General features: G+C 42.6%; 9 protein-coding genes across 9 annotated transcripts; 7 read left to right on the forward strand and 2 right to left on the reverse strand.

Annotated features, from left to right (window-relative positions):
* Positions 1 to 3,378: 3,378 nt before the first annotated feature.
* On the reverse strand, positions 3,379 to 3,685 carry ASPVEDRAFT_84575 (uncharacterized protein; the record flags this gene model as incomplete). The annotated part of the gene is made up of 2 exons (XM_040817564.1): positions 3,379 to 3,509; positions 3,556 to 3,685. 2 exons carry the CDS (start codon positions 3,683 to 3,685, stop codon positions 3,379 to 3,381), a joined length of 261 nt encoding a protein of 86 aa, XP_040668874.1.
* Positions 3,686 to 5,610: 1,925 nt separating this feature from the next.
* On the reverse strand, positions 5,611 to 6,450 carry ASPVEDRAFT_42626 (uncharacterized protein). The gene is made up of 3 exons (XM_040812624.1): positions 6,233 to 6,450; positions 6,019 to 6,180; positions 5,611 to 5,970 (listed from the first exon to the last, which is right to left on the reverse strand). Exons 2-3 carry the CDS (start codon positions 6,100 to 6,102, stop codon positions 5,881 to 5,883), a joined length of 174 nt encoding a protein of 57 aa, XP_040668875.1. The 5' UTR covers positions 6,103 to 6,180; positions 6,233 to 6,450; the 3' UTR covers positions 5,611 to 5,880.
* Positions 6,451 to 7,682: 1,232 nt separating this feature from the next.
* ASPVEDRAFT_151677 (uncharacterized protein) lies at positions 7,683 to 8,708 on the forward strand. Its single transcript, XM_040808271.1, has 4 exons — positions 7,683 to 7,927; positions 7,985 to 8,143; positions 8,200 to 8,298; positions 8,349 to 8,708. The coding sequence occupies exons 2-4, from the start codon at positions 8,093 to 8,095 to the stop codon at positions 8,463 to 8,465; spliced, it is 267 nt and encodes an 88-aa protein (XP_040668876.1). The 5' UTR covers positions 7,683 to 7,927; positions 7,985 to 8,092; the 3' UTR covers positions 8,466 to 8,708.
* Positions 8,709 to 9,151: 443 nt separating this feature from the next.
* Positions 9,152 to 10,708, forward strand: ASPVEDRAFT_29646 (uncharacterized protein; the record flags this gene model as incomplete). The annotated part of the gene is made up of 4 exons (XM_040810255.1): positions 9,152 to 9,178; positions 9,225 to 9,440; positions 9,998 to 10,279; positions 10,322 to 10,708. 4 exons carry the CDS (start codon positions 9,152 to 9,154, stop codon positions 10,706 to 10,708), a joined length of 912 nt encoding a protein of 303 aa, XP_040668877.1.
* A 1,304-nt stretch (positions 10,709 to 12,012) lies between these two features.
* ASPVEDRAFT_62960 (NADPH oxidase family protein) lies at positions 12,013 to 14,343 on the forward strand (the record flags this gene model as incomplete). The annotated part of the gene is made up of 6 exons (XM_040815648.1): positions 12,013 to 12,056; positions 12,401 to 12,980; positions 13,028 to 13,071; positions 13,141 to 13,828; positions 13,889 to 13,978; positions 14,012 to 14,343. The coding sequence occupies 6 exons, from the start codon at positions 12,013 to 12,015 to the stop codon at positions 14,126 to 14,128; spliced, it is 1,563 nt and encodes a 520-aa protein (XP_040668878.1). The 3' UTR covers positions 14,129 to 14,343.
* Positions 14,344 to 15,020: 677 nt separating this feature from the next.
* Positions 15,021 to 15,772, forward strand: ASPVEDRAFT_29648 (uncharacterized protein; the record flags this gene model as incomplete). The annotated part of the gene is made up of 3 exons (XM_040810256.1): positions 15,021 to 15,042; positions 15,249 to 15,572; positions 15,714 to 15,772. 3 exons carry the CDS (start codon positions 15,021 to 15,023, stop codon positions 15,770 to 15,772), a joined length of 405 nt encoding a protein of 134 aa, XP_040668879.1.
* A 979-nt stretch (positions 15,773 to 16,751) lies between these two features.
* On the forward strand, positions 16,752 to 17,526 carry ASPVEDRAFT_29649 (uncharacterized protein; the record flags this gene model as incomplete). The annotated part of the gene is made up of 3 exons (XM_040810257.1): positions 16,752 to 16,775; positions 16,945 to 17,050; positions 17,201 to 17,526. 3 exons carry the CDS (start codon positions 16,752 to 16,754, stop codon positions 17,524 to 17,526), a joined length of 456 nt encoding a protein of 151 aa, XP_040668880.1.
* Positions 17,527 to 19,405: 1,879 nt separating this feature from the next.
* Positions 19,406 to 21,517, forward strand: ASPVEDRAFT_84579 (uncharacterized protein; the record flags this gene model as incomplete). The annotated part of the gene is made up of 3 exons (XM_040817565.1): positions 19,406 to 19,679; positions 20,745 to 21,238; positions 21,308 to 21,517. 3 exons carry the CDS (start codon positions 19,406 to 19,408, stop codon positions 21,515 to 21,517), a joined length of 978 nt encoding a protein of 325 aa, XP_040668881.1.
* Positions 21,518 to 21,656: 139 nt separating this feature from the next.
* ASPVEDRAFT_42632 (uncharacterized protein) lies at positions 21,657 to 22,232 on the forward strand. Its single transcript, XM_040812625.1, has one exon. The coding sequence runs from the start codon at positions 21,792 to 21,794 to the stop codon at positions 22,182 to 22,184; it is 393 nt and encodes a 130-aa protein (XP_040668882.1). The 5' UTR covers positions 21,657 to 21,791; the 3' UTR covers positions 22,185 to 22,232.
* Positions 22,233 to 22,548: the final 316 nt, after the last annotated feature.

Below are 22,548 nucleotides of genomic sequence, written 5' to 3' on the forward strand. Positions count from 1 at the left end.
TAAATATACTTACTTATTTAAAAAGAGCCTATATTTATACTCCTGGAATAGTAATAGTAGGATAATTATAAAACTTTAGAAATTAAGTAGTACTGTAGTTTTATGCTTGATATTATACTCTAAATATAGTACTAAGAATATATAGATAAGGATTAGTATATTTCTTATAAAATATAAGTAATATCTTAATTATCTAAACTATCTAGAAAATCAGGTAACCCTTAATTATCTAAATATTAGTATTAAAATCTTTAAAAAGTAAAAATAAGACTAATTTAAGAGATATAGATATTATTATATTATATAAACTAAGAGATAATAATACTAGTATTATATAGAAAGATTAAGTAATAGCTAGAGTCTACTAGAGAGAGAGAGAGAGTTAATATAACTAATATATAACTATAAAAAAATACTAGAGCCTTTTAGATATAGCTTTATTTTAAATATATTAGGAATTACTATAGAATTTAATAAATTAGATCTTAATATAATAATTTTCTAGATAGAATAATCTCTATATAAAAAGTTAATAGTTATATCTTTTACTAATTAGATTAGATAAGATAAATAGCTAAATAAACTAGCTAAATCTAATATTATTTTTTATAAAACTAGTAAGCTAGTCTTAATTTATATAAATATAAAATATTCTATATTCTTTAGACTTTATTAAGTATAAGAGATTAAAAGAAAGAATCCTGGAAAAGATTTTAGATAAAATATATTTTACTAGTAATTAGAAGCTCTAATATTAAGTTAAATCTAACTAAAACTATAATAATATAATTATATCTATTTTTTTAAGTTCTTTAATATTTTTTTTTAAAGTTTTATATTATTTATTTTTTTTCTTTCTAGATTTTACTTTTTTTAATTTCTATATCTATAATTAAATAAATCTTATAGAAATTCTAAGTAATCTTTTTTTTAAGAGTAAAGTTTTTTATATTTAAATTAAGCTAAAATTTATATTATTAATATTTTTTATTAACTTTTTTAATAATCTTTTTAATATTAATATAGCTTCTAATTCTTATATTATAATTACTTTTATATACTAGGATAGTCTAGTAACTAGATTTATCTTATCTATATAAAATTATAGTATAGTAGCTTTTTAACTATTTAATATAGGTTATAAAAGTCTTAAGTAACTTTTAGATCTTAAAAAATATAATATTAAAAGTACTATATTAAATAAATATTAGATATATATTATTTAGAGAAGCTTATTAGTATTATAATAGAAATAAGAATAAATACTTACTTAAAAAGATAGATAATTATAGAATAAAGTCTATATTACTATTATTTAGATATTATTTAATATCTTTATATATAATATTATATTTCTATAAAATAGTCTAGGCTTATTTCCTGCTATAGACAAACTTATTAAGATAGCTTTAGATTACTAATTAGTCCTGTAGTAGCTCAATAAAGCTTGAAACATGACCCCACTCATGCAGTGAAATAAGAAAGTATATCGCTTGTTATTATTTGGATTAAAGCATAGCTCACCATATATCTTGGATTTGGCGCCAGAGTGGATGTGGAGGGGCTGGGCAGGGGTGGGGGCCAGTTCTAGCAGATAAAAGCCAGTGACGGGAGAATGAGTGGCGCTGGGCCCATAATCAAGGCCAAGTACATCAGTTGGGATCTTTTCTGATGTGGTCAAAGATGCATTCAAGAGGCCCCTTAAATGCATTCCCACCATGTGCGATTGGCGGACCGAGGCTACACGGTCCTTTACTTGGTCCGCAGTGCGAACAAATCACAGTAGCTTTTACCTTAGCTTGCAGGACCTCTGCGAACCTGTAAAAAGGATTGGTTGCCCTATTAATGGGGGGTTGTTTTGCCCTGGCTTCCACTAGGACATTCCTTTTCACTGGCGACTGGACAGGAACGATGGAGGCTCGTAAGTTGCTTGCGTGGCCAATGACCTGAGTTCTGTCTACACCAGAAGTTCTCTGCAGCACAGCAACACAACCGTCCTTCCCCCAAAATAGAGGACGATATGATTTGTGCTGATTAGCGCCACAGCCAGCGCTCCAAACGAGAAGGGAGGCCTGTTGACATCATGTCACCACCCCCTGCATGTTTCCCGTGTATCAAAAACTGCGAGCCCTTTTCGTGCTAATATCCGGAGGAAAGTTGGCAAGCACGGATGATACGGCGGCAGAGGACGTACTCGGGGTCCGCCGGAATACTCTCCTCGTTGGATCCGTTTCGAAACTCAAACCAGCATATTTTTCCACCTTGGCGTCCGGCGTTAGTCCGCTGCTCTCAACCCTGATGTCCGGAAAACGGAGGCTGTACCCATTAGGCAAAAAAAATGTTGTTGGTCTAGCTATCAAATGGCCATGCTTCTTCCCACGCAACTTCAACGTTGATCCTACTGACATCCACAAGCTATAACAAGGCTATTACTCGACTATATAGGACCAATATTTCCTCGAAAGAAATAAGCTACTGCCCTCTTAAAATCAAGAGCTTAGATACTAAAATCAGACAGCTCAACAACTTAATTACTTATGCTTTCATGAAGAATCCTACGTCGCTCTGCGAGGATCCAGTGAACTTGCATCCTCTCAGCATTCCTCGTGTCTAACTCAAGATACGTGCGAAACTCCTGAACTTAGCTACTATGAGGTAGTCTGCGAGAGTACCTCTAGTGTGTTTATCTCGTGGCTCCTGTCGTTATGAAGTCGCTGCTTATTATGGAGACGTGATTCCCAGATCACACCTTTCCGCCCGTCAGCCAAGGATCTTGCAAGAGCTCACTAGCGGTTAGCCTATTTTCAGGAAGCCAGGTCAAGGTTCTTCAAATAAATCAGAGAAAACCTGATTTATCCTCTAGTCGGGTTTCGAGGGCTTCCATGGTCCGAGCATATGGGATAAGTACAAGATCCAGCTATTCACCTAAAACAGCGTTTATTAGCTATATCAATGATTTCAGTTACATTTCATTTTCGAAGTGTACCTTTTTCACTCTAAAAGTCAGCTTTCCTCTCTCGGTTTTTAGCTAGAAACTCAGCCGGTGGTGGCCCTAGTGCGGCAATGAGCTGCGCGAAATGCGCGGCATTATAAAGATCCCCGTCATCGTCCCGCGCAGTGAAGAGTTTCTTCGGCTCAAGGAGGTCCCAAGCCTTTTTGTTTTTACAACACCGTTAGCAATTAATCGGAGTAAATGAATACGACACATACTGTTAGACCAACACTCTAAATATCAACAGGAAAGCTCCAGCCCACATACAATAATATTTCAGGAGCCCGATATTCCAAAGACATTATATCGCTACCGTGAGGTCCTTGCCTAATTCTAGCTTCACTGAAGTCGGAGAGTAACATGGGGCCTTCCCTAGGATGCATCAATCATAAGAGATAAACGGTCCTCCCAGATAAGTCCTGTTTGCAAGGTATAGGGGATGCGAATTCCTTTTCTTCGAGCTTTTGGAATATGGTGTTATCGTGCGCCCCTAGGAGCATATTGCCTGGATGCACGTCTGCAAAACGTTAGAGAAGCTACAATATATAGAGGTACAATATTACCAGTGTGCACCGTCTCTCCATTAGTATGCAAGAAGTCTAGAATATGAAGGAGCTCAAAAATGGCACCCCGGACGAAGTCTTCGTCAAAGCCAGCCGGTCGGAAGACAATTTTCATATCTCGCAAGCTCATCTGTGCAGCTTCAAAAACAAGGATAGTATGTGTCCCATGTGGACCTGCAATTTGGAAGGAATCTAATAGTCTCCGGATATTTACTTATTTCTTGGGTGAGCATTTCTCCAATCATGGTCTGATATGGTGGTAAAAAGGGAGTTTACAGTGAATAAGGGATGTATAGACATAAACTTTTAGTATAATATACTGACAATCTCTGTAAATGTTAGATTAATGGAATATCATGTAAATCATGCTCACCTCAAGTCCCGGGCAAGCCAGGTTGTTGATAAAGTACTAAAACCAAGCTTTGCAATTGCTTGATAGCGTTTTTGGAATATCTCCCCTAATTAAACGGGGTAGAACTGATTAGATTTGTAATTAGGTAACTCCTCTTCCTCAATGAGTTGATTAGTCTGAATAAGTGGAAAACTGATAGTTGGTAAAGTTCAAGGCTTGTCTAAGATATTTACCACGTTCCCAGTCTCTTGAGTTAAGAAAAATTTTAGTGAGGTTGCAATCGCGTTCGACATCGGAAGCATTTTGCTTTATAGGGAAGAGAGAGATTGGTTATAGAGAGAGCAGCCAGCTCTTATGGTTAGAGCTGCTTGAATAGCAATAATCTGTTTATAGTAGGTCAGCCTCTATGTTTTTCTCATTGTTAAGGTTAGCAAGGAGTGTTAGGAGATCTCTCCCCAGCTAAAATACCTCTAATGGAGTATTCTTTGTTAGTTGTGTTAGATCAGGCTACGACCATGCAAACCTATATGCTAAGGATACAAGTATCTTGGTACCATGGTAACTGAAGTGGTAAATAGGATAGAGGCGCGTCGGGGCCGCGGGAGCCAGTTACCTGTATCAACCAACTATAATGAGTCTCTACCACGCTTCCACTACAGTTAAGTAAGATGGCTTAATCCTCTTTTGGTGCTAGTGGGGCACGACTTTGAAATATAAACCCAGCCTAATCCGCGGAATTACGCGGTAAATTGTGGGATTCTTAAATTTTCCGCTTGAAATTCTATCTCTCATTTCTCACCCTACTACTGATTCCTGTTCATGATGAGTTACCCATATATGAGGCTGTATCTTGCAGACAACACTGCTGTTGCTTGGAACAATGATTATTCCAGATTTAAAATAGCGGACCTGGAGTATCTTCTGCAGTAATATCATCATTCGGTTACCTCCCTCGAGACTGAGTTGACAAGGCGCAATATTCGGACGTATTCCATTTCGACCAAAAAGGTCGACACGTACTTCGATTTATTGCAACGGTTCGTCTTGCAGGTCGATTTAACGGGACGACTTGATGATAAAGCAGTAGATAATGTTAGTACTGCCACACGCATATTAAAAACATCTACAATGGACTGCAAGACCGAAATCTACCAGCGATTTGTTTATGATATCCTCCGCCTCCACAGCCGGGAGCTGTTTCTCGCTTGCGTTGGGTGTCTTGGAAAGTATAAAATAGTAAACATGAATGACGACGACCGACTCGACCTTTTAGATCGTCTCAGACGAAAAGGGCAACAACTTAAACTTGATATACTGATTAACCTTGCAATAAAAAACCACATCCCTTCCTTTGATGGTAAGTTATACAATTCGCAATTTTGGACAATGTAGAACCATGTCTAATAGTTTCAAAAAGAACCGCAATTAGCACATCTGGCGCACTTGCATGGGAAACGAACTTGGGATGAGGGTAGGAAGTTTTTCTTCAATACTACAACTGGCTGACGAAATGCAGGGCCAGGAAGCGATGTCTCTAATGTGGCAAAAACCACTAGTGACTCGCAATATTAAATTGCGCAAACTACGCCTTTTACACTTCCGACAGGGCACTCGACTTCAGCTCTGCTGCCATTAGGGGAAGCAGGTGCTGAAGTTATTCTGAAAGTAACAAGAGAAGATAAAAATACTCTGAATATAATGCTCCCAGCTCCGCATGAAAGTCTACCATTCATGTTAATCCTATATCAGATATGCGCTAATATCATGCGAAAATATACAGACAGAAAAATAACTACCTAAGGCATTGCGTCCACTTTAATATACTTAACTCTTGTACTATTCATCCACCAACAATAGTACCCTGGGGTTAGAAACACCATTATAACTTGATGGCGAGAACCTGGAGAAGTTTGCCAGGTGTGAATATTCTACTTCCCTGAGAAAATCTTGACTGTTCTGACATCGCTTTTAAGCTAAATAATGATTGCGGTGATATGCTCAAATAGACCTCGAACCGTTACTGGATTGGCTAAAACTTCTTTGACCATCCCCTCATTCCCAGTCTACCATGTATTAGCGCGTTGAATCGAACACGAGAGAATGTAACCAACCACTTCTTTATACTTGTCCCCGAGTTTATCATCGTTCTCGGCAATACTTGTAACATCTTCTGCGCGTAGTTCCTCTTCCACCATTGCCGTATTCCGACCATTAACGCCCGGAAGTATCGGACGAATGCGTTACTGTGCAACAGTTATGCGACTCAGATCTATCTAAACGGTCTTTGGTTAGAATTACAGGAAATTGTTGCTGAGCTGCACTCACAAGGATTCGGCGAAGACAGTAGGACCCCTCCAGCTCATCAATACTGCACCTTAAAACTTGCTTCCTGGGACGGATGAATGATAAATTCTCAACGTGGGCTGTTGATTTATTGTGCTGATCAGGTGATAAGAAGAGTGCTTTACTTTACATAGAAATCAGGTATTAGTGTGTTATAGCACCTAAGACTGAGATGTCTGCTCTGATTATCTGTGAGTGTGATCCGAAAGCCTGAGTCTTGGTGGGGTTTGGAGCGGAAAATCTGCGATCAGGTGATAACAAATAATTATATATTAGGTTTAATATCTCCGAATCAGTGTTCTGTCATACCTAGTAAGATTTTATGTGAAACTCATGTTATAGGCCCTTTTAGACACTCTTTATTGCTGCTTATCATATTGCTGGTCCTTATATAAAGAGTGCTCGCTGATTTAGGCAGCTTATCTGCTGTTTATAAGGCACAGGGTGAAAGAAGGCTTTCTAGACAGAGCCGAGCAAGAGTTTTAACCTTATTTGTGGAACTGCTGTGACGATATACACCTAATTAGGAAGAAGAAACATGGAGACTGGATCAAGAACTTCAAGAGAGTAAAATAAGTATGTAAAATATAGCAATAATCTTAATGCGTTCAGCATTCTCCCGTATTTCGACAGGCCAGATACTTGGAATACTTATTTCTGTCCTTTCGCCTTCCCCTTCCCTGCACGACTCTTGGTAAGCTTATAAGTCCCATCCTCATAAACATGTCCGCTTAGTAGGCGTGTGCCGTTCTAGCTATAGAAACTAATAGTGAGGACATCTTTATTATCTATCTGATCTTTAGAAGACCTGTGGGCTTTGGCTCCTCTAGAATATTCATTAAACGGGAAATTTGGTCATGTAGCGTAACTTACTAGATATCATATCCGGTCAGAGTAGGATACTATCTTATGTTAGCCAAGCGGCTTCAGGATAGTGCGAGCAGAACTTGCCTGAGTTTCAACATCATCCTGTATCTTTTTAATGGAAGAAACCTATTAGTCTCCCTTCGAGCTGTTGAGACTTTTAACATCCTCTAAAGTCACCTTACCAATAAGGCCCAGGATGCCTCGCTTCACGGTAGAAGAAAGATTATGAATTGAATTCAAGGACATAGCGAAAATTCGGAGACTTAATCCAGGTAAAGGGAATACTTTATTATTGACTTAGGAAATCATCCCAAACAGCCTTTATATACAACATAAACACATAATTTGTAGAGCAGTGAATGAAATAAAATATGTAATCCTCGGAATTCCGTGATAATACGCGGATTTACGCGCAGGCTGCGAGCTACTGGATACGTCAATTGAGCAAAGTTTATGTTCTGCGGAATTCCGCGGAACTCTGAAACTTTCCGTAAAATGTCGGCCGTTTCCATTGTGCCAAAAAGTCAGCCCTAGTCCCTGAGTTAAACCATACGCCAAGGGATATGGACAACAAAGACTCGCCATGAAGCTCTCGATTCGTCGCTATGATATGGTTTTAACTCATAAAAATGAATCCTGCAAACATGTTCCTAATAAACATGGTTTCCTATCAGCAAGATCATCGACTATGATTCAATAAAGTTAGGACCGAGAATGGCTGGCTCATAGGATCCCTCCACTTTGCTCGCTGTGCCGAGATAAGTGAAGCATAGCTCACGACGTCTATAAAGATGCCAGCCTTGTCCCTGGGTATACACCGCAATTTGGTACAGACTAGCTTGATTATTATTAATTTATTCTTCTCAGGTTGTCTCCTGCACGCTTCCTTCAGCTATATCTTGGTTACGCAACGTTTTCCCGTGTTGGGGCGCCAGGAAACAAGGAGGCCACAACTTGTCTGCAGTTCCGCGGGAAATGAAGCCCAGTAGAGGCTCTGAGCGCAACGACAAGATGGCCCCCTGGAAGGTAATTCATAGATCCTCTGGTTGTGGGTTGCCCAACTGACAAGCCCTGGCGGACAGGAACGCTCTTCCTGCTATGTCAATACTGTTGAAGGTGGGGCTGCAGAGAACCAGCACATCGGGGTAGAGTATGATAGCATGGCGACCTTGCCTTCATCCGTGAGCATGTTCCCTCTACGTTCGACGCCAGGGGAGCTGACTTGCAGAAGATCACTCGAATAGAATCTGTCGCCTACGAGAAGAAGCCTAAGCAGGAAGAGGGGCTTTTCACTGTTGTTACTGCTGATGGTACTTTTCCCCGAAAGCTCACATTTAACAAGGTGTAATGCGTATCCGGCGGAGCTATATCTTTGAAGCAGTTTTATTATTCGTGAAGGATCGATTCCCACTTAGCCTTTTCTTTTTTTCCTTTTCTTTTTTTTTAAGTGGTATATATTAATGATTTCTTTATTGCATGTACTGATCTTTATATTTGTCGTCATAAGATATTCCCGGAATGCCTGGGTGGACCATGACAGGGGTGTGACACACATGTACTTTGTTTAGGGTAAACTCAAATCTAGAGCAGCAAGGTCCACAAGCGAAATTACTTTATGCTGTAGTCTATATAGCTGCTGCCATGGTGAGGGGACAGGGATTAGGGGTCTCTACTACAGTTAATAGAAAATTAGTCCGGACTGCCTATCTAAGGCCTCTAGAGCTTTGATATATAAGAGTACTACTACCTTATACTGCTGGAAGGGATTAAATCTGATATAGATCATTCTTTATATTTATATTACTTGTTGCTTGGTATTTATTCATTATCTTCAGATTAAGTGAACATCTCTGGAAATATGAGCTTCTGTATTGCTAGGTCTTCTTTCTCGCTAACAGCCCGCCTAGGGATACTGGAGTAGATATCTGGTCTACCTCTAGTAAAGCTTAACAGAGGCGAAACTGCAGTGCCGAGCAAAGGAGAAGATACCGCAAGCTGGAAAAACAAGGGGGCCTTGGCCTAGGCCAGACGACAATGACATGCTTTCCAGTAATGCTTGAGGTCAGTGGTACTTTCTACCTTTGTATTGCCCCGCTAACAGATGTAGATGCCCGAGGAACAGATGAAACGCGCAGCAAGAACAGCCCTTTATTCCATATGGACGAGTGGTGGTCCCACTGTGTACAGTACATTAGAACAGATGCCGATGCTGGAAGACATGCTGCTTGTACTGGAAAGGGAAGAGGAATTAATATTGGCCTACTGTGTTGAGGCATTTGGGGGAGAAGATGAGCTGGATATCGAAGACTCACGCTTCATCCGCGTGAGTTCTTCGCTTGCGTCCGTGTTCTCAAGTTACGCCACGAAACAGAAGACGATTTCAAGCAAGCTTGTTTTATATTACCGCCTCTTTCTAAAGGCTGTTCGTCAAGCTGCTTACAGTCTGATATCAAACTAATCAGAAGAAGAGCTCCAACTCACTTCCACCAGTCTATTATATATGGTTGATGAAATTACTACTATCACCAATAATATGAACCAAACGAGCCATGTTCGCGATTACTATGCACCTACCGATAATATTATTGACAATGATCTCAAGGAAATTGCCAGGGAGTTTATCCAGCAGCACAAACCTCAGATCGAATCGATTGACAGAGATCAGATTTAACAATACACCCTACATGGCGTTAAGGAAGGAGAATTTCTTGAGGCTGCTCATGCCTTTGTTCTAAGGGACTAGGGACTCATATTCCTAGTAAGTTATGCCTTATTTAGTTACCGTCTTCAACCGCTGATAGTAATAAGGACAAAATCATGATAAGGTTAAGTGGAAGAAGTATTATTTTTACTTAGTTCTACACTCGGCTCATCCGCTAGTCTGATACATTACGCATCACCTGGAAGGAATACAAGCTGGGAGAACTCGGCCAGAATTATGCAACCACAATTTTTGGGGCACCTTATCCCGTTCCTTATTTCAATATCAAGGCACATCTTTCTGGATATTCCGCCAATCCTGCAGGCGCTATTACATCTATACTACAGAGTATAACCCCTGATGAAGTTTTTAAATATAATATACCTGCTCCCTCTATCAGTCAGTCAAAAGATATTATTACTATTAATAGAGAACCCAGCTTAATTAGAGCTTCTCTACTAGTAGTATCTTATTTAGGGCTTCTTCTTATATAAAGATCTTAGGGAGAAAACCAGGAAGAATTAGTTATCCCCAGTAGAGAGGTCTTTACTGGTGAAAAACCTTCCAACAGTAGCAAGCGTGTACTAGAGAAAAAGACAGGTCTAAGGGATGGGTTAAGATTGATTAATTTTAACAAGTATAAGGGGATAGAGAATAATCAATCCTGGTACCAGCCCAACTATAGGGTAGAACTTAATGTTAGAGGGAGCGAGATCCCGCTGAGTGATAGGGACCAGAATTTTGAGTGGATTCGGGATGAGAAGGAGCTTGAAGGTTTTCCAGGACAAGGCAAGCTTAAATTAGCTCCAGAATGGCGTGAGACAGCCCAAAAGGGCTTGCAATTGTACAAGGAAACATGCTACTCAGGTTTTAAGCAGACAAGTCAATAGGGGCATTGATTGTTTGGAGCAGATTCTCAAAGAATTAAGAAAATAATGCTATATAGTTTGTTCCCCTTTTTTTGAAGCAGTATTTCAAAGATTTAAGACATGATATTATAATTTGTCCAAACCAAAGGAGTCGGGTGGGATCCTCTGTAATGGCTTTTAAATTCGTCGAGGGTGGAGCGAATATTAGACGCGGATTAGTTGGAGGTGTTAGGCGGCGTAATTCTAAGCTCAAAAATGGTGTCCTGTGTCGTTGTCCATGGCTGAGACTCATCTCGAGAGCTGGCAAATCTGTGGTGCGGGAGCGCTGAAGTGGTGCATTGATTTTAAGCGCAACCCGATTAGTGTTAACCTAGTGGGCGCTGAAGGGCGAGTGCTTCAGGCGTCGTTATCTAAGCTTCAGTGAATCGGTGCGGAGTAGACCTCAAGTCTACTGCGGTGGGAGACAGAATTCATTTGAACGGTTTTTCAGAGTCCTGTGGGTACAATAGTATATACATCGTTTAACTTTACGCACATACTCCCGAAGAACGGATAAGAACTCTCATGACGACATGGATGGAACTCTATAGGATGGAGCGAGAGGCTGAAAAGTCAATGAACAAATCGGTTGGCTCACGTGACACAAATGCTGTCACTCCACCGTGATCATGAGACTTCTCCTTCATCCAATCTCATCCATCAAAAACGATCGAATGGTTGAATAGCACCGGCCTTTAGAAATAATTTTCTCTTCAGTTTAGATGACTCTACTGTAACCAATTACGTGAGAAGAAAGCATTCGTACACAAAATTACTGAGTTCTATCTACAGTATTCTCAACAACTAATAACTTGAAGGAACTGAAGTTTGGGCAAGCGACCTGAACAAAGATTTCGGCCAATCATCTTGTCGCTCACAGTCCAGACGGATCATTTCTGCAAAACCGCTGAAGTGCTGCAGACAAAACGAAACAATCTAACCAAATATAAACTAGCTCCGTTTTCTGAAGCCCTCGTCCTTGAGCACATGGATTGAAACTTGTGTCTATGAACAGATACCTCCCAAGAGAAGGAAGAAGCAGGTCAGGAGCAAGTGATAATAATGCTTAGGCCTCGCGATTGTATGCCTAGTCATATTGGATCAGGTAACTGGAGATGATGGTAAATACTCCCCGAGCTGGGGTACGATATCCTCTATTGTCTGATGGATTGGAGGGGGATAGGAAACAGCCTAAGCAGTAGAGTTAGATAGTATCGTAGAAACCCAATATCACGGTGGGTACAGTACCAATCTAGGAAGTACCTCTAACCACTCCTCCTGCGACAATGAATCAAAGATATATGTCTGACCAGTTCTCTGGATCTGAATTGTAATAACTATATCAGATTCATACTCCAGGCTGAATTCTACCGCTTTCTTGAAAAGCCCACTCTTATGTTACTGATATTGTTGTGACTTTACTCGGCTACTCTCTGAACAACACTTCTTGACCCAGGAAGATTTCTGTTCTGTCTTAGACATTTTGTGCTTTGTAAATGTTGTACCGTGCAGAATATTTTCGAAGAGCCCCAGAAGTCGTGAGATTAAGAGTTCTTAAGTATTCTTATCTTGGGCTGAAGTCCTTATCAGGTAACTAGAAATAAGGGAGCTCTTGTTTGTCTGCTAAGGGCGTCTTTCTTCAGCACACTTCAGCGCGGAACCCCTTATCCATAGCTTCATGGACTATAAAGGGTGTCTGTATTATATATCCTCCTATCCTTATTCATGCTGGCTTGTTCCCCTAACTATCTCTCCTTTTTATAGAATGGACCCATTAGTTATTTATGCTATTACCGCTGGTAGTATTTTTACTGTTCTTTTATTAATCCGGACCATCTCTCTCCTTGCTGGGTATGGATATTTGTTTTCCCTCATTATGTCTCAACATCTGACGCTACTCTTTGTTATTTATAGGCATTGGTTCTTAGGTCCATGGACCAGAGCCGGTGTGTTTCTTCATTTATTATATACTATAATCAACATCTTTCTTCTCTTCTTCAGAATCAAGTTGTTGACTAGTGCTGGCCGCCGGGCTGGTGAGTTGGCTCTGGTGAACTTGATTTTCCCTTTATCAACTATCCACCTAGCCTACCTGGCGGACCTCCTTAGTATCAAATGGAATACTTGCCGGAAGATTCATCAGGCTACTGGCTGGATGGCTATTGCCCTGCTATCATTCCACATTATTACGGCAGTCCAGGGCCAGGGCTTTACGTTTCCACTCCACGAACAGCAAAATCTTTTTACTATGCTTGTACACTCATAGACTCCTGCCACTCCGCTTTAGCTAACCCGTGACAGGCTGCAATCTCACTGGGTGCCCTTGCTCTGCATTCAATTCCATGGTTTCGTTAATGGTCCTACAAGGTCTTTCTTTAAGGATACTAAATTCTTGCCGGACTCTTTATCTATAGGACCTGGCAGCATCTTCTATTGCAGAGCGCCTCTTCAAAAATATATCTCTTTATTACTGTGGGAACTTTTGTGCTGACCTTCCTATTAGAGCTAATAACTCTTCTATATAATAATGGTCTCTTTGCAGGTAATAGCACCCTCAGGGCTATCATGTCATTCAGCGCGATGGAATCTAAAGAAGGCCTGGTGGTCAACGCGGTCTATATTCGCGTTCTATTGCCTCGGCGGGTCAAAGTACAGGCTGGACAGTATATCAATCTCTGGATGCCCGCCGTCAGCCTATATTCATGGATGCAGACTCATCCTTTTATGGTTATGTCGTGGTCCAAAGACAAGCAAGATACAGTAGAGCTTCTAGTAAAGCCATGCAGTAGTTTCACGGCAGGCCTACTTTACCATGCCCCTGCTGCTGCAGGAAGCTTAGTCTCTTTCCTGGCTTTGTTTACTAGCCCTCATGGAGTAAGTGAGAAAGTTAGTAATTATAAGAGTATTCTGCTGCTGGCTAGCGGATCTGGGATTGCTATAGCCATTCCATACTTAAAGAAAATGATCTACGGTTATAACACATGCACCTCCCAGGTTCGTTGGCTACACTTAGTATGGCAGGTAGAATCTGTTGATAAGATGACCCCTGTGTTATCTCTAATCAATAACCTCCTGAAGGATGATATCATGGATAACAGCTATGTGAGTATCTAATAAATGCCTGGAGATTCTACTAATGGCTGATACTGGCTACTATTTTAGATACTGTATATCTCAATTTACATCCATGACAGCATTAAGCAGAATAGATTACCATTTAGCCGCCATAAGCGAGTTTATATTTACCAGGAAGTGCCTGATTATTAAAGCATTATTTCTCTCGAGGTATCTGGTAACCAGGTTAAGAGACTGCCCAACACTTGGGATCAGCAAGGTCGGACATTAGTGATGGGTGAAGTTCCAAATTTCCCATGCAAAATACGTGCTGACCGTCCTGGCTAGTCTCTGCAACAGACGACCTTCGGGATGACATACGGAAGGTTGTACGAGCGTGTCTGCACCAGGGTGTACAGCTTTCAGAGTTGGAGTATCAGCCCAGCACCGATTAAGGCCAAATGCCGAGTTGGGCCGAGAAAGTTGAGGGCACTCGCGGGTCGACCGAAACTGAAGGCCTTTTTGCACAGTAAATGCCTGAGGTTTTTATTTTGCTGCAAAAAGAGAAGGGGAAAAAAAAACAAAAAAAAAAAAAAAAAACAAAAAAAACAAAAAAAAGGAAAGAAAAAGTGGAAAATGAAAAAAAAACAAGTGCAGGTGTAAGAGCGAGAAAAAAGCTTGGGAGAGGAGCTGGAGGGGAACCTCCCAGGTATGACTCAAGCGGCAGTTTGTGGAAAAAAGAGAGAAGAATATGGTGGAAGGACCTGTAATTTTTGTTTTAATATAGAAATATACTTGTTTGCTTGTATTTTTGAGAGCCTGGACTGATCTGCAGGAACTGATCAGTGATGGCACCCTGTCAGTGGAGCAGATGCAAGTAAGTCTGTTGAACTTGTGGCCAAGGCCATGATTTCTTGATAATGACCATCGATTCTGCTCCAGGACGCTCTCTTTATTGAACACTTTTAACCGTTTTATCCATCTTTGCAACACTCACTTTTCTAAGGCTAATTTGGCCCCTACTGCCTATAAATAGAAGCTGCTCCCCCTGCCCCCCTCTTCCTTTCCACGATGCCTCTACCCATCCCCCCCTCTCCTTTCCAGTCTTTTTCAACCGAACAGCATCACCTCCGTTATAACCTTAGCCATTTTTTATGATTTCGACGATATCCGGAAACTGAGCTGGGACCAGTTAATCTATGTTCTTCAGGAGGCCAAGATAGACAAATCAAACGCTGAGATGAACGCCTTGGAATCATTTGGTTTGTGTCTATCTCTAATTTTCCGTTCTTATTCAGTCTAACATGCGTTGGTCCCATAGGAAACTATAACACAGATCTTTCGTTTTGTGCACCGCACGCTTATATTAATCCTTCCTTGCTGACCAGCGATCATATATTATTGATCTCTGACAACCTTCGTCCCCATGCTGTTAATGAGTTTGATTTAATATAGGACCAATTAATAGCGTTGCCGGAAGACCAAAGCACGACTGATTCCGCTAGCCCAGAGCATGTAGCGACACCTGTAGGAGCTGTGACTTCCCCCAAGTCTGATACAGCCTATCCGACACCCTCCAGTTCTAGCGGCAGGATAACGCAACGCCAGCCCATTGATATACAACTGTCAACTGACAGCCTCTATCCATCCCTGGCAACGACACCCATGGGGCCTGCTACGCCCTTTGGGTCTAATGCCACTCCTTCATCTTATCCAACCCCCTCTTCATATGTTGAATCTCCCCCGGCGGAAGAGTCACGTACTCTTCAGGAACCCAGAATCCCGAGTCAGAGTAAGTTCCGATGCCTGCAGTTGTGCAGGGCTGGTAAGAATGGCACAGAATTCCTTGATTAGATTAAAATTGAGGAGGTCCTCTTAGCAGAAGATAGGCTCCTCGCACAGGACCTTTCTAGACTGCTACAACCCTTACTAGAATGTAGTAAAGGTAGTATATTGCCCTTATTAAAGGCGCTCGAACTTCCTGTTGAATAGAAGGGTAAAGAAGGGGCCGTAAATTACTATAGACTACTTAAAGCTGTCAAGAAAAAGACACTATTCCTTAGTCCCCTCGCGAAGCGCATCGCACAGATTTTATTTTATCTCAACTATACCTGGCTGGAGAAGCATGGTCAGCTGGGGGCTACTGTTACTATATTTATTCTCAATGCCTGCCCGGAGGAGCCCAATACACCAGAGCTAATAAAGTCTCGGCATGATAATATCACCGGCTGTCATAAGTGACCAGGAAAGTAATATTAGATGCTTGTAGCATGCTTGGGAGCTGGTGTCTTGCTATATGGTACTGATACTATAGACACTATATATATCCCCCAGCGGCGGCTCCGCTCTCCTTAACTAACTCAGACCTGTAGTATCAACTATAATTTCAGAGTCCCCCAACTCAATATTTTTATAACTTTTGTCTTGCGAACCCGGCCGGGTACTGTTCATTTATTGCGTTCTTTAGATACTGTGGTAGAGGCAATCATGCTTGGGGCGTCTATAGCCGACCTCCGCGGGGTTTTTCAGGGTATTACTGATGCAAGTGTCCGACAGGCTCAACTAGCTTCGGCCTCTGCAGCGGACCAGGAAGCTTGGACGGGGCAGATGACTGAGGTCATATGGCAGGCAATGGATGCCGAACCTATTACAAAGAAGAAGATACCTGATATTATCCGCGATTTCTAACCTTGATCCACTGCTTCGTTATTCGCGCTGTTTGGATTTAGCGGTTTCTCTTTCGGTATGACGTGCGATACTTCAACTAATCTGAATTCTATAGAAATACTATTGGCTTTCAGCGTGATAACCTAACTAAAAAATTATACATGAATCAAGTAATCTAAAGTATAAAAGTGATCAGATCTCGGCTTTATAATGCATGTCCTTATATCTTGTTCAATTCTGCACCCATGGTTTTGTTATAAAAGTGCGTGTGGTGATGAGGCAGAGATGAGCAAGCCTGACCAACATGCCAGCAGACCAGCGGTGCTTAGTAAGTAGGGGATACTGTTTATTGTAAGATATCAAGAATATAGATAAGATGGCGAGCTAACCTTTCTTAACTCTTGGATAGTTATGACCAATATGGTTACTGACAGGAACTCTAGGGGTTCTAACTGCTAATAAGTACCATTAATCCTAATCATACTATCTGGTTTCAGATACTTCTGCATAAGAAATATTGTGACATTAGTCAAGGCTCGGAGGGTCTGGGTCTGAGATTGGGTTGGCTGGCGCCCGACGCAGTGCTCCAAACCGGCTGTCCAGGTTTGTCAGTAAAGGGAAGAGTGGGATCGGAATGACCTGTACTAATTTAAATAATCCTATTTTGCCCCAGCAGGATATTAGAGCATATCAAGAACTGATGTTCAAAGCCCCTTTCCAGTAAATGTGATAGCCTATCAAGTACCTTTCTAGGTCAGTGCCTTTTGCTTGCTATGACTGATGATCCATACCTGTACAAGGATAGAAGCCAGCTGAAGCTCAGACGGGAAGATATCACAGGCGACCAGGTGTTCCAACATCAGAGACAGGTCATCAACAATAAAGTATATCATGCCGAGGTCCTTGAAGATCTCAGTTATAGAGATAACATTAGAGTGTTAGGTCTGCTGGAGGACCTGCAGCTATATATCTGCCTTTTCCTTGGAGAATACATAGACTGTGATTACCTTAGAAGGGCCCTTTTTATAGACTGCAATAGAGACAGGGCCTGCAAGATCATAGGTAAAAAGATCTTTTAATATATGCTAGGGTGACCCTCTCTGAATAATAGATACTTGAGCTGTCTAGTACTCACTTTAGAAGCTACTCTAGTGAATATCTTATACAGGGCCGAAGAGAGGATTTTTAGATTTTTCTGGCTTCTCTCATTACTTTCTCCCCTTAGTTAGTATATAGTTACTTTGGCCTTGAAACTCCTTGTACGCGGATACTGTAGTAGGTGTTAGAGAAAGTGGTTATTAGGCCTTAAAAGACTTGGTATAAAGTTATATAAGATACCAGTTATCCATAGTATGTAATACCTTCGACACGAGATATGATTTCTTTTTAGGGCAAGAAGATAAATATTACTGGTAGTCTCAGGTCTGGATCAAGATCTCCTTTATAGAAAATTATAGTCATTCAAATAGGTGCGCTGAAGTATGGGGAGACGGCGCTGAAGCGCTGAAGCATTTCGACCCGCAACCACCGCACGAGGCCCATACAAGCAAGCGCCACATAGCGTCAACTTGGAGCTCAGCTAAACATAAATAGTTCCGTCTCTATCTTAGAATACTGTTAGAAGAGACGCCGAAGTCACTTATGGACTTAGGTATAGACTTGTTAACGGATACCAAATGGTAACTAACCGCAGAACAACTATTCAAGTACCAAGGTACTGCCAAGATTGACCTTGACCAAATCTCTCTCCAGCCATTGATAAGCCGTGAGATTGACCAGAAAAATGTAGATTGATTACATAATATATTTACCAAGGATGGTTGCCAAAGATTCAACATCCGAAATCATGTGACTACTGTCATTTCTAGGCGGCACCTTGAAAGAGCATGCTGTGGCGCCGGACTGACCCCTGAAGAACTCAAAACTTATCAACAGGAATATCCTCATCTTTCTTTTCATAGGCACCAAGTGCAATGCCTCCATGGGTAATATAGACTCACAGCTGCTGAGGAAACCTTAGCCCTATCTAACTGGTGGTGGACGGTTGACCTATATCTGGATGGTCTGCTTTCCAACGCAAGACTTCCTCACCTGTACTAACCCTTGCTTGTAGACATCAGCCCGGATTTACAGACTGCTCTCGTCAATAAATATGCAAACAAAAAAGCACTAACTAATAGGGAGGTGTACCGGAAAATCCGTTAGTATCAGCATGAGAGTAATACACTCTTTCAAAACTATTGGTGGTGCCGACTGTCGCTGAATAAAACTAAGCAGTTAAGGCAGCTTACTTCTAAAGATAACATATATCTTTGTGCAGTGTTTGATGCTTTACTTACAATCCCTGGGCTCTGGAATGGGTTGAGTCTTGGGTCATTGAACACAGTCATGGCATTAAAGTATAATGAAGTTAGTTCCACTCCTTGCTCTCTGAAGGCTATCCCTGACTCATTGTCCTAGGAACTCATTCACTACCTAACACATTTAAAGAATTTCTGGGCAATGCTTGTCAACCATGACCGCACTCAGATGGCCCGTATTGACCTACATACAGTGGACACGCTGCAGCTGTACACCCCTCGGGCATCCACAGTTGATCGGAAGACAGTGAAGGGGAAAATCCTCAGCGGTGAGGCTTTTTCCGACTTCAGTCAGACCGAACGTGCCACCATCTAGAAAAACCTACGGTTGCAAGCAGCGTGTGACGGCATTATACCATCCCTTCACACCTTCTTCCGAGATATTAACTATCTGGAACTCTGCGCCAATGCCGTGAAACGGTTGGTTATTCTCGATAAGCAACGCCCCACGGTTCAGAGTGTACTGGTCCACGGTTTTCGATCCCGCCGTGCCGATCATGGTTATCTGATCCAGATATCTGACACTACTTTCCATCACCAACCTGGATCCAGTAACGAGGGTCTAACGTCTGGATATCGTCAAATCTGGATATACGCCATGCGACATTACCCGGAGATGGCCAAGGACGTTCAGGGCGGCCCGAAGGCTAACCCTACGCGGGCAAAGGCGCGAGCGAAGGCGGACGAGAGCGTTATTCATGCAATGGCCGCGCTTGCCAAGAAGCTAGGATTTCATACTCCACCAGTCAAGACTATCATAAGACAATCACCTGACCACCAGATTGCCCGGGCTGCCCTGCTCAAAGCACGGAAGCCGGATCACTACTACTATGACAGCGGAGCTTTCGAGTCTCTTATCAAGCAGATTACTGGTTGTTTTGCGCTTGCTATCCCGAACAAGACCGCGCCAGTGGCACATATCACTAGTCGAGTAATTAAGCTAAAGGATTACTGTGGAATATCTTAGGAGTAAATCTAGCAACTAGACTGCCTGCATATCTTCTTAGACACACTATACTTGGTAATAGTATTGTAAAGAAACCTCTCATTCCTGGAGGTGAGATGAAGTATTTACTACACCTTTTTCAGCAAGTCCTCCGCAACAACCTCCCAAAGTGTTCTACTGGGGCAATTATTATCCAACAACCCTCTTTCACCCTTGTTTATCCCAACTAATATGCCGAGATTACAATCAGAATCGGCCCATGACCACATGTCAAGAAGTAGCTTTGATGAAGGGTCATCTAATAGCCGGCGGGATCGGTCGGAAATTCCCGAAGAATAATATTGGAGGCAAGAAAGACAACACGCAGTAGAGCACGGCCTACTTCTCGTCTAAGAGACTTCCATTCAAAATTCAATAGGAGAGACATCTACTATCTCTAAGGTAATGGATATGTATTGGGATAGCTCTGGCGCGGAAGATCAACCCTGACCGGAGAATGTCGAACAACAGCCAGCAGCAAGTAGAGGAATGGATTCTGACAGTGAGGAACGTGAATGTACAGAGATCGATGAAAAAGATCTACTTCGCCGAGCAGCGGATGGGAGCCCTGTATTGGAGGACGCGGCTGCTGTGAATCATTTGACCTTAGGGGGACCGCGCGATACAGATATGTCAAGTATACTGGATAAGGGAGCAGGTGGGGTGGACATGGACAAGGACATGAACTCATCAGCGCAGAACCAATCAGTGCAAGATTACCTTGGAATACCAACTACATTATCCCGCCAGTCAAGCACTACGCCGCCAGCCTCGGGAAAAAAGAGTAGGGATATAACATAGAAACCGTATGATGCTACATAGAAAGGCAACTGTAAAGTAACTATAAAACTACTTGCTGCTTAAGGCCAATCAATTGCCGAGGGCGGCATGACAAACTCGGAGCCAAGCGCTAAGTAATAGTCTGGTCTAGGTCTGTTATAACCAATTACAGAGCACGCGGAGCAGGAAATAACCCGTCTAGTCAACAAGCCGGAGTACCCTGAACATATTTCTAGAAGACCATTACCAGCTGAGGGCCAGGAAGGAATAGCAGGAGAGCTAATAGTGGATAGAACTAAGCTCATCGTGGAAGTGGGTGAAGAAGTCCACCAAGAAGATCAAGTGGCTCGGGAGCGCGCAGATGCTCTTACTCAGCTACAAACACCTGGGGCCAGGGAGGATCCCCGGCCTGTGACTGAGCTCCCCGCTGACTTGCCGAGCCTGATTACAAGATTACGGGAAGAGGGAAGCCAGCTGGGTGATGAAAGTGTGATTCCCGACAATATTGGAATGCAGGAACTTCCTGAATTGAAGCCGGCCACTGTTGATAATCTGGACGGTGTTGGGGGTGAGACCGCGGCGGGTGTTGTTAAACCAGGGCTTTCTCAACAGGAGACCGAACGACATAGAGCGGATCTACCTAATCCAGAACAGGCTCAGCGCCAGGTAATTAAAAGGCAGGAGGGGGAGGATCTACTATTTAATATTCCTGTGCTGGAAGAACTGACAGACCAGGCAGTAGAAGAGGATCCGGGAAGACTAACCCTAGAAGTTCCCGATCCTCTTCGCCCCGGAAGCATGCCTGCGGGTCTTTCCAGTGATGTGCCACCGGAGCGGAGGGTCACAGTCACATTCTATGTCTACGAGCGACAGGCATGGAAAAAGATGGATATGGTCACTGTGAGCCCTACTCAACTTGCTGAGGCGCAGATCATTACTGAATAATATGCTCGAGATCCCAGCTAATATACGCGCTTTTATGATGGTTAACTACACAAAGTTGCAGTTAATGAGTGCATTCGTGCCGCAATTGACGATAGTAGTTTCACTGTCCTTATAAGTTTTGGAAAGGATCTAATGGTGACTCGGCATCTTGTCATGTCTATTACAGAGATATTTAAGTCTACTGGAAGCGAATGGCACAACCCTTATCATCCTGCGAAACGGTTAAAAGCAAACACCGGAGCCCCGTCGGCTGGTCCCGTTCAAACGCGAACGGATGAAAGCAGAGCGACGTGGAAGAAAACTAACACCACGGATAGCCGCCCGACCGCCGCAGGATGTGCAGCCCAGTCAGGCACGCTCAGAGGCAGATTCTCAACCTGTTACTATTGTGTTCCGGGTCCGAGATGAGAACAGATGTTGGAGGATGGCTTATGAGGTCTGCGTTGATGATCGGTCCAACCAGTTGCAGGTGGAACAACTGGCAAGGAAGGAGGCGAGAGACCGGCAGGCCACTTTCTATGATAAGGACCTGCAGAAACTTACTCCGGCACAGTGTTTCGAGGCGGCAATTGAAGATGACACGAATACAATCTTTATGAATTTCGGGGGAGAGCTTAGGATGGATGAAGACACAATAAGGTCGATCGCACGCGAAGTGGAATTGTGAAGACTCCAGTAATATTGGGGTTGTCGGCAGACCAGACAGGCCGCAACAATGTACGCAGACGACTATCTGGGTCTTGCACCTGCCGTAGACACCAGTTGGCGGTTCTCCGTCCGTGGTGGTCGTACGACCGCCGTCTGACGACCGGCCTGGTCGGGGGCACAGGGTCTGGCGTTTCGGGTGCTCCGGCAATAGGTCTATGCTCCAAGCCTTACTACCCAAGTCTTCAGTGTCTGGGCCTACCACCTTGGTCCTCTAGTCCGCCCCCTCCGACCTTGTAGGTGGCCAGACCACAAGCCTGTGTCTGATTTGGGCTTAGAACCCCGGTCAGATCTCCTTGACAGGCTTTGGGCCAGATTGGTCGTGT

This window comes from Aspergillus versicolor (genome assembly GCF_001890125.1).
Source record: "Aspergillus versicolor CBS 583.65 unplaced genomic scaffold ASPVEscaffold_6, whole genome shotgun sequence".
Lineage (NCBI taxonomy): Eukaryota > Fungi > Ascomycota > Eurotiomycetes > Eurotiales > Aspergillaceae > Aspergillus > Aspergillus versicolor.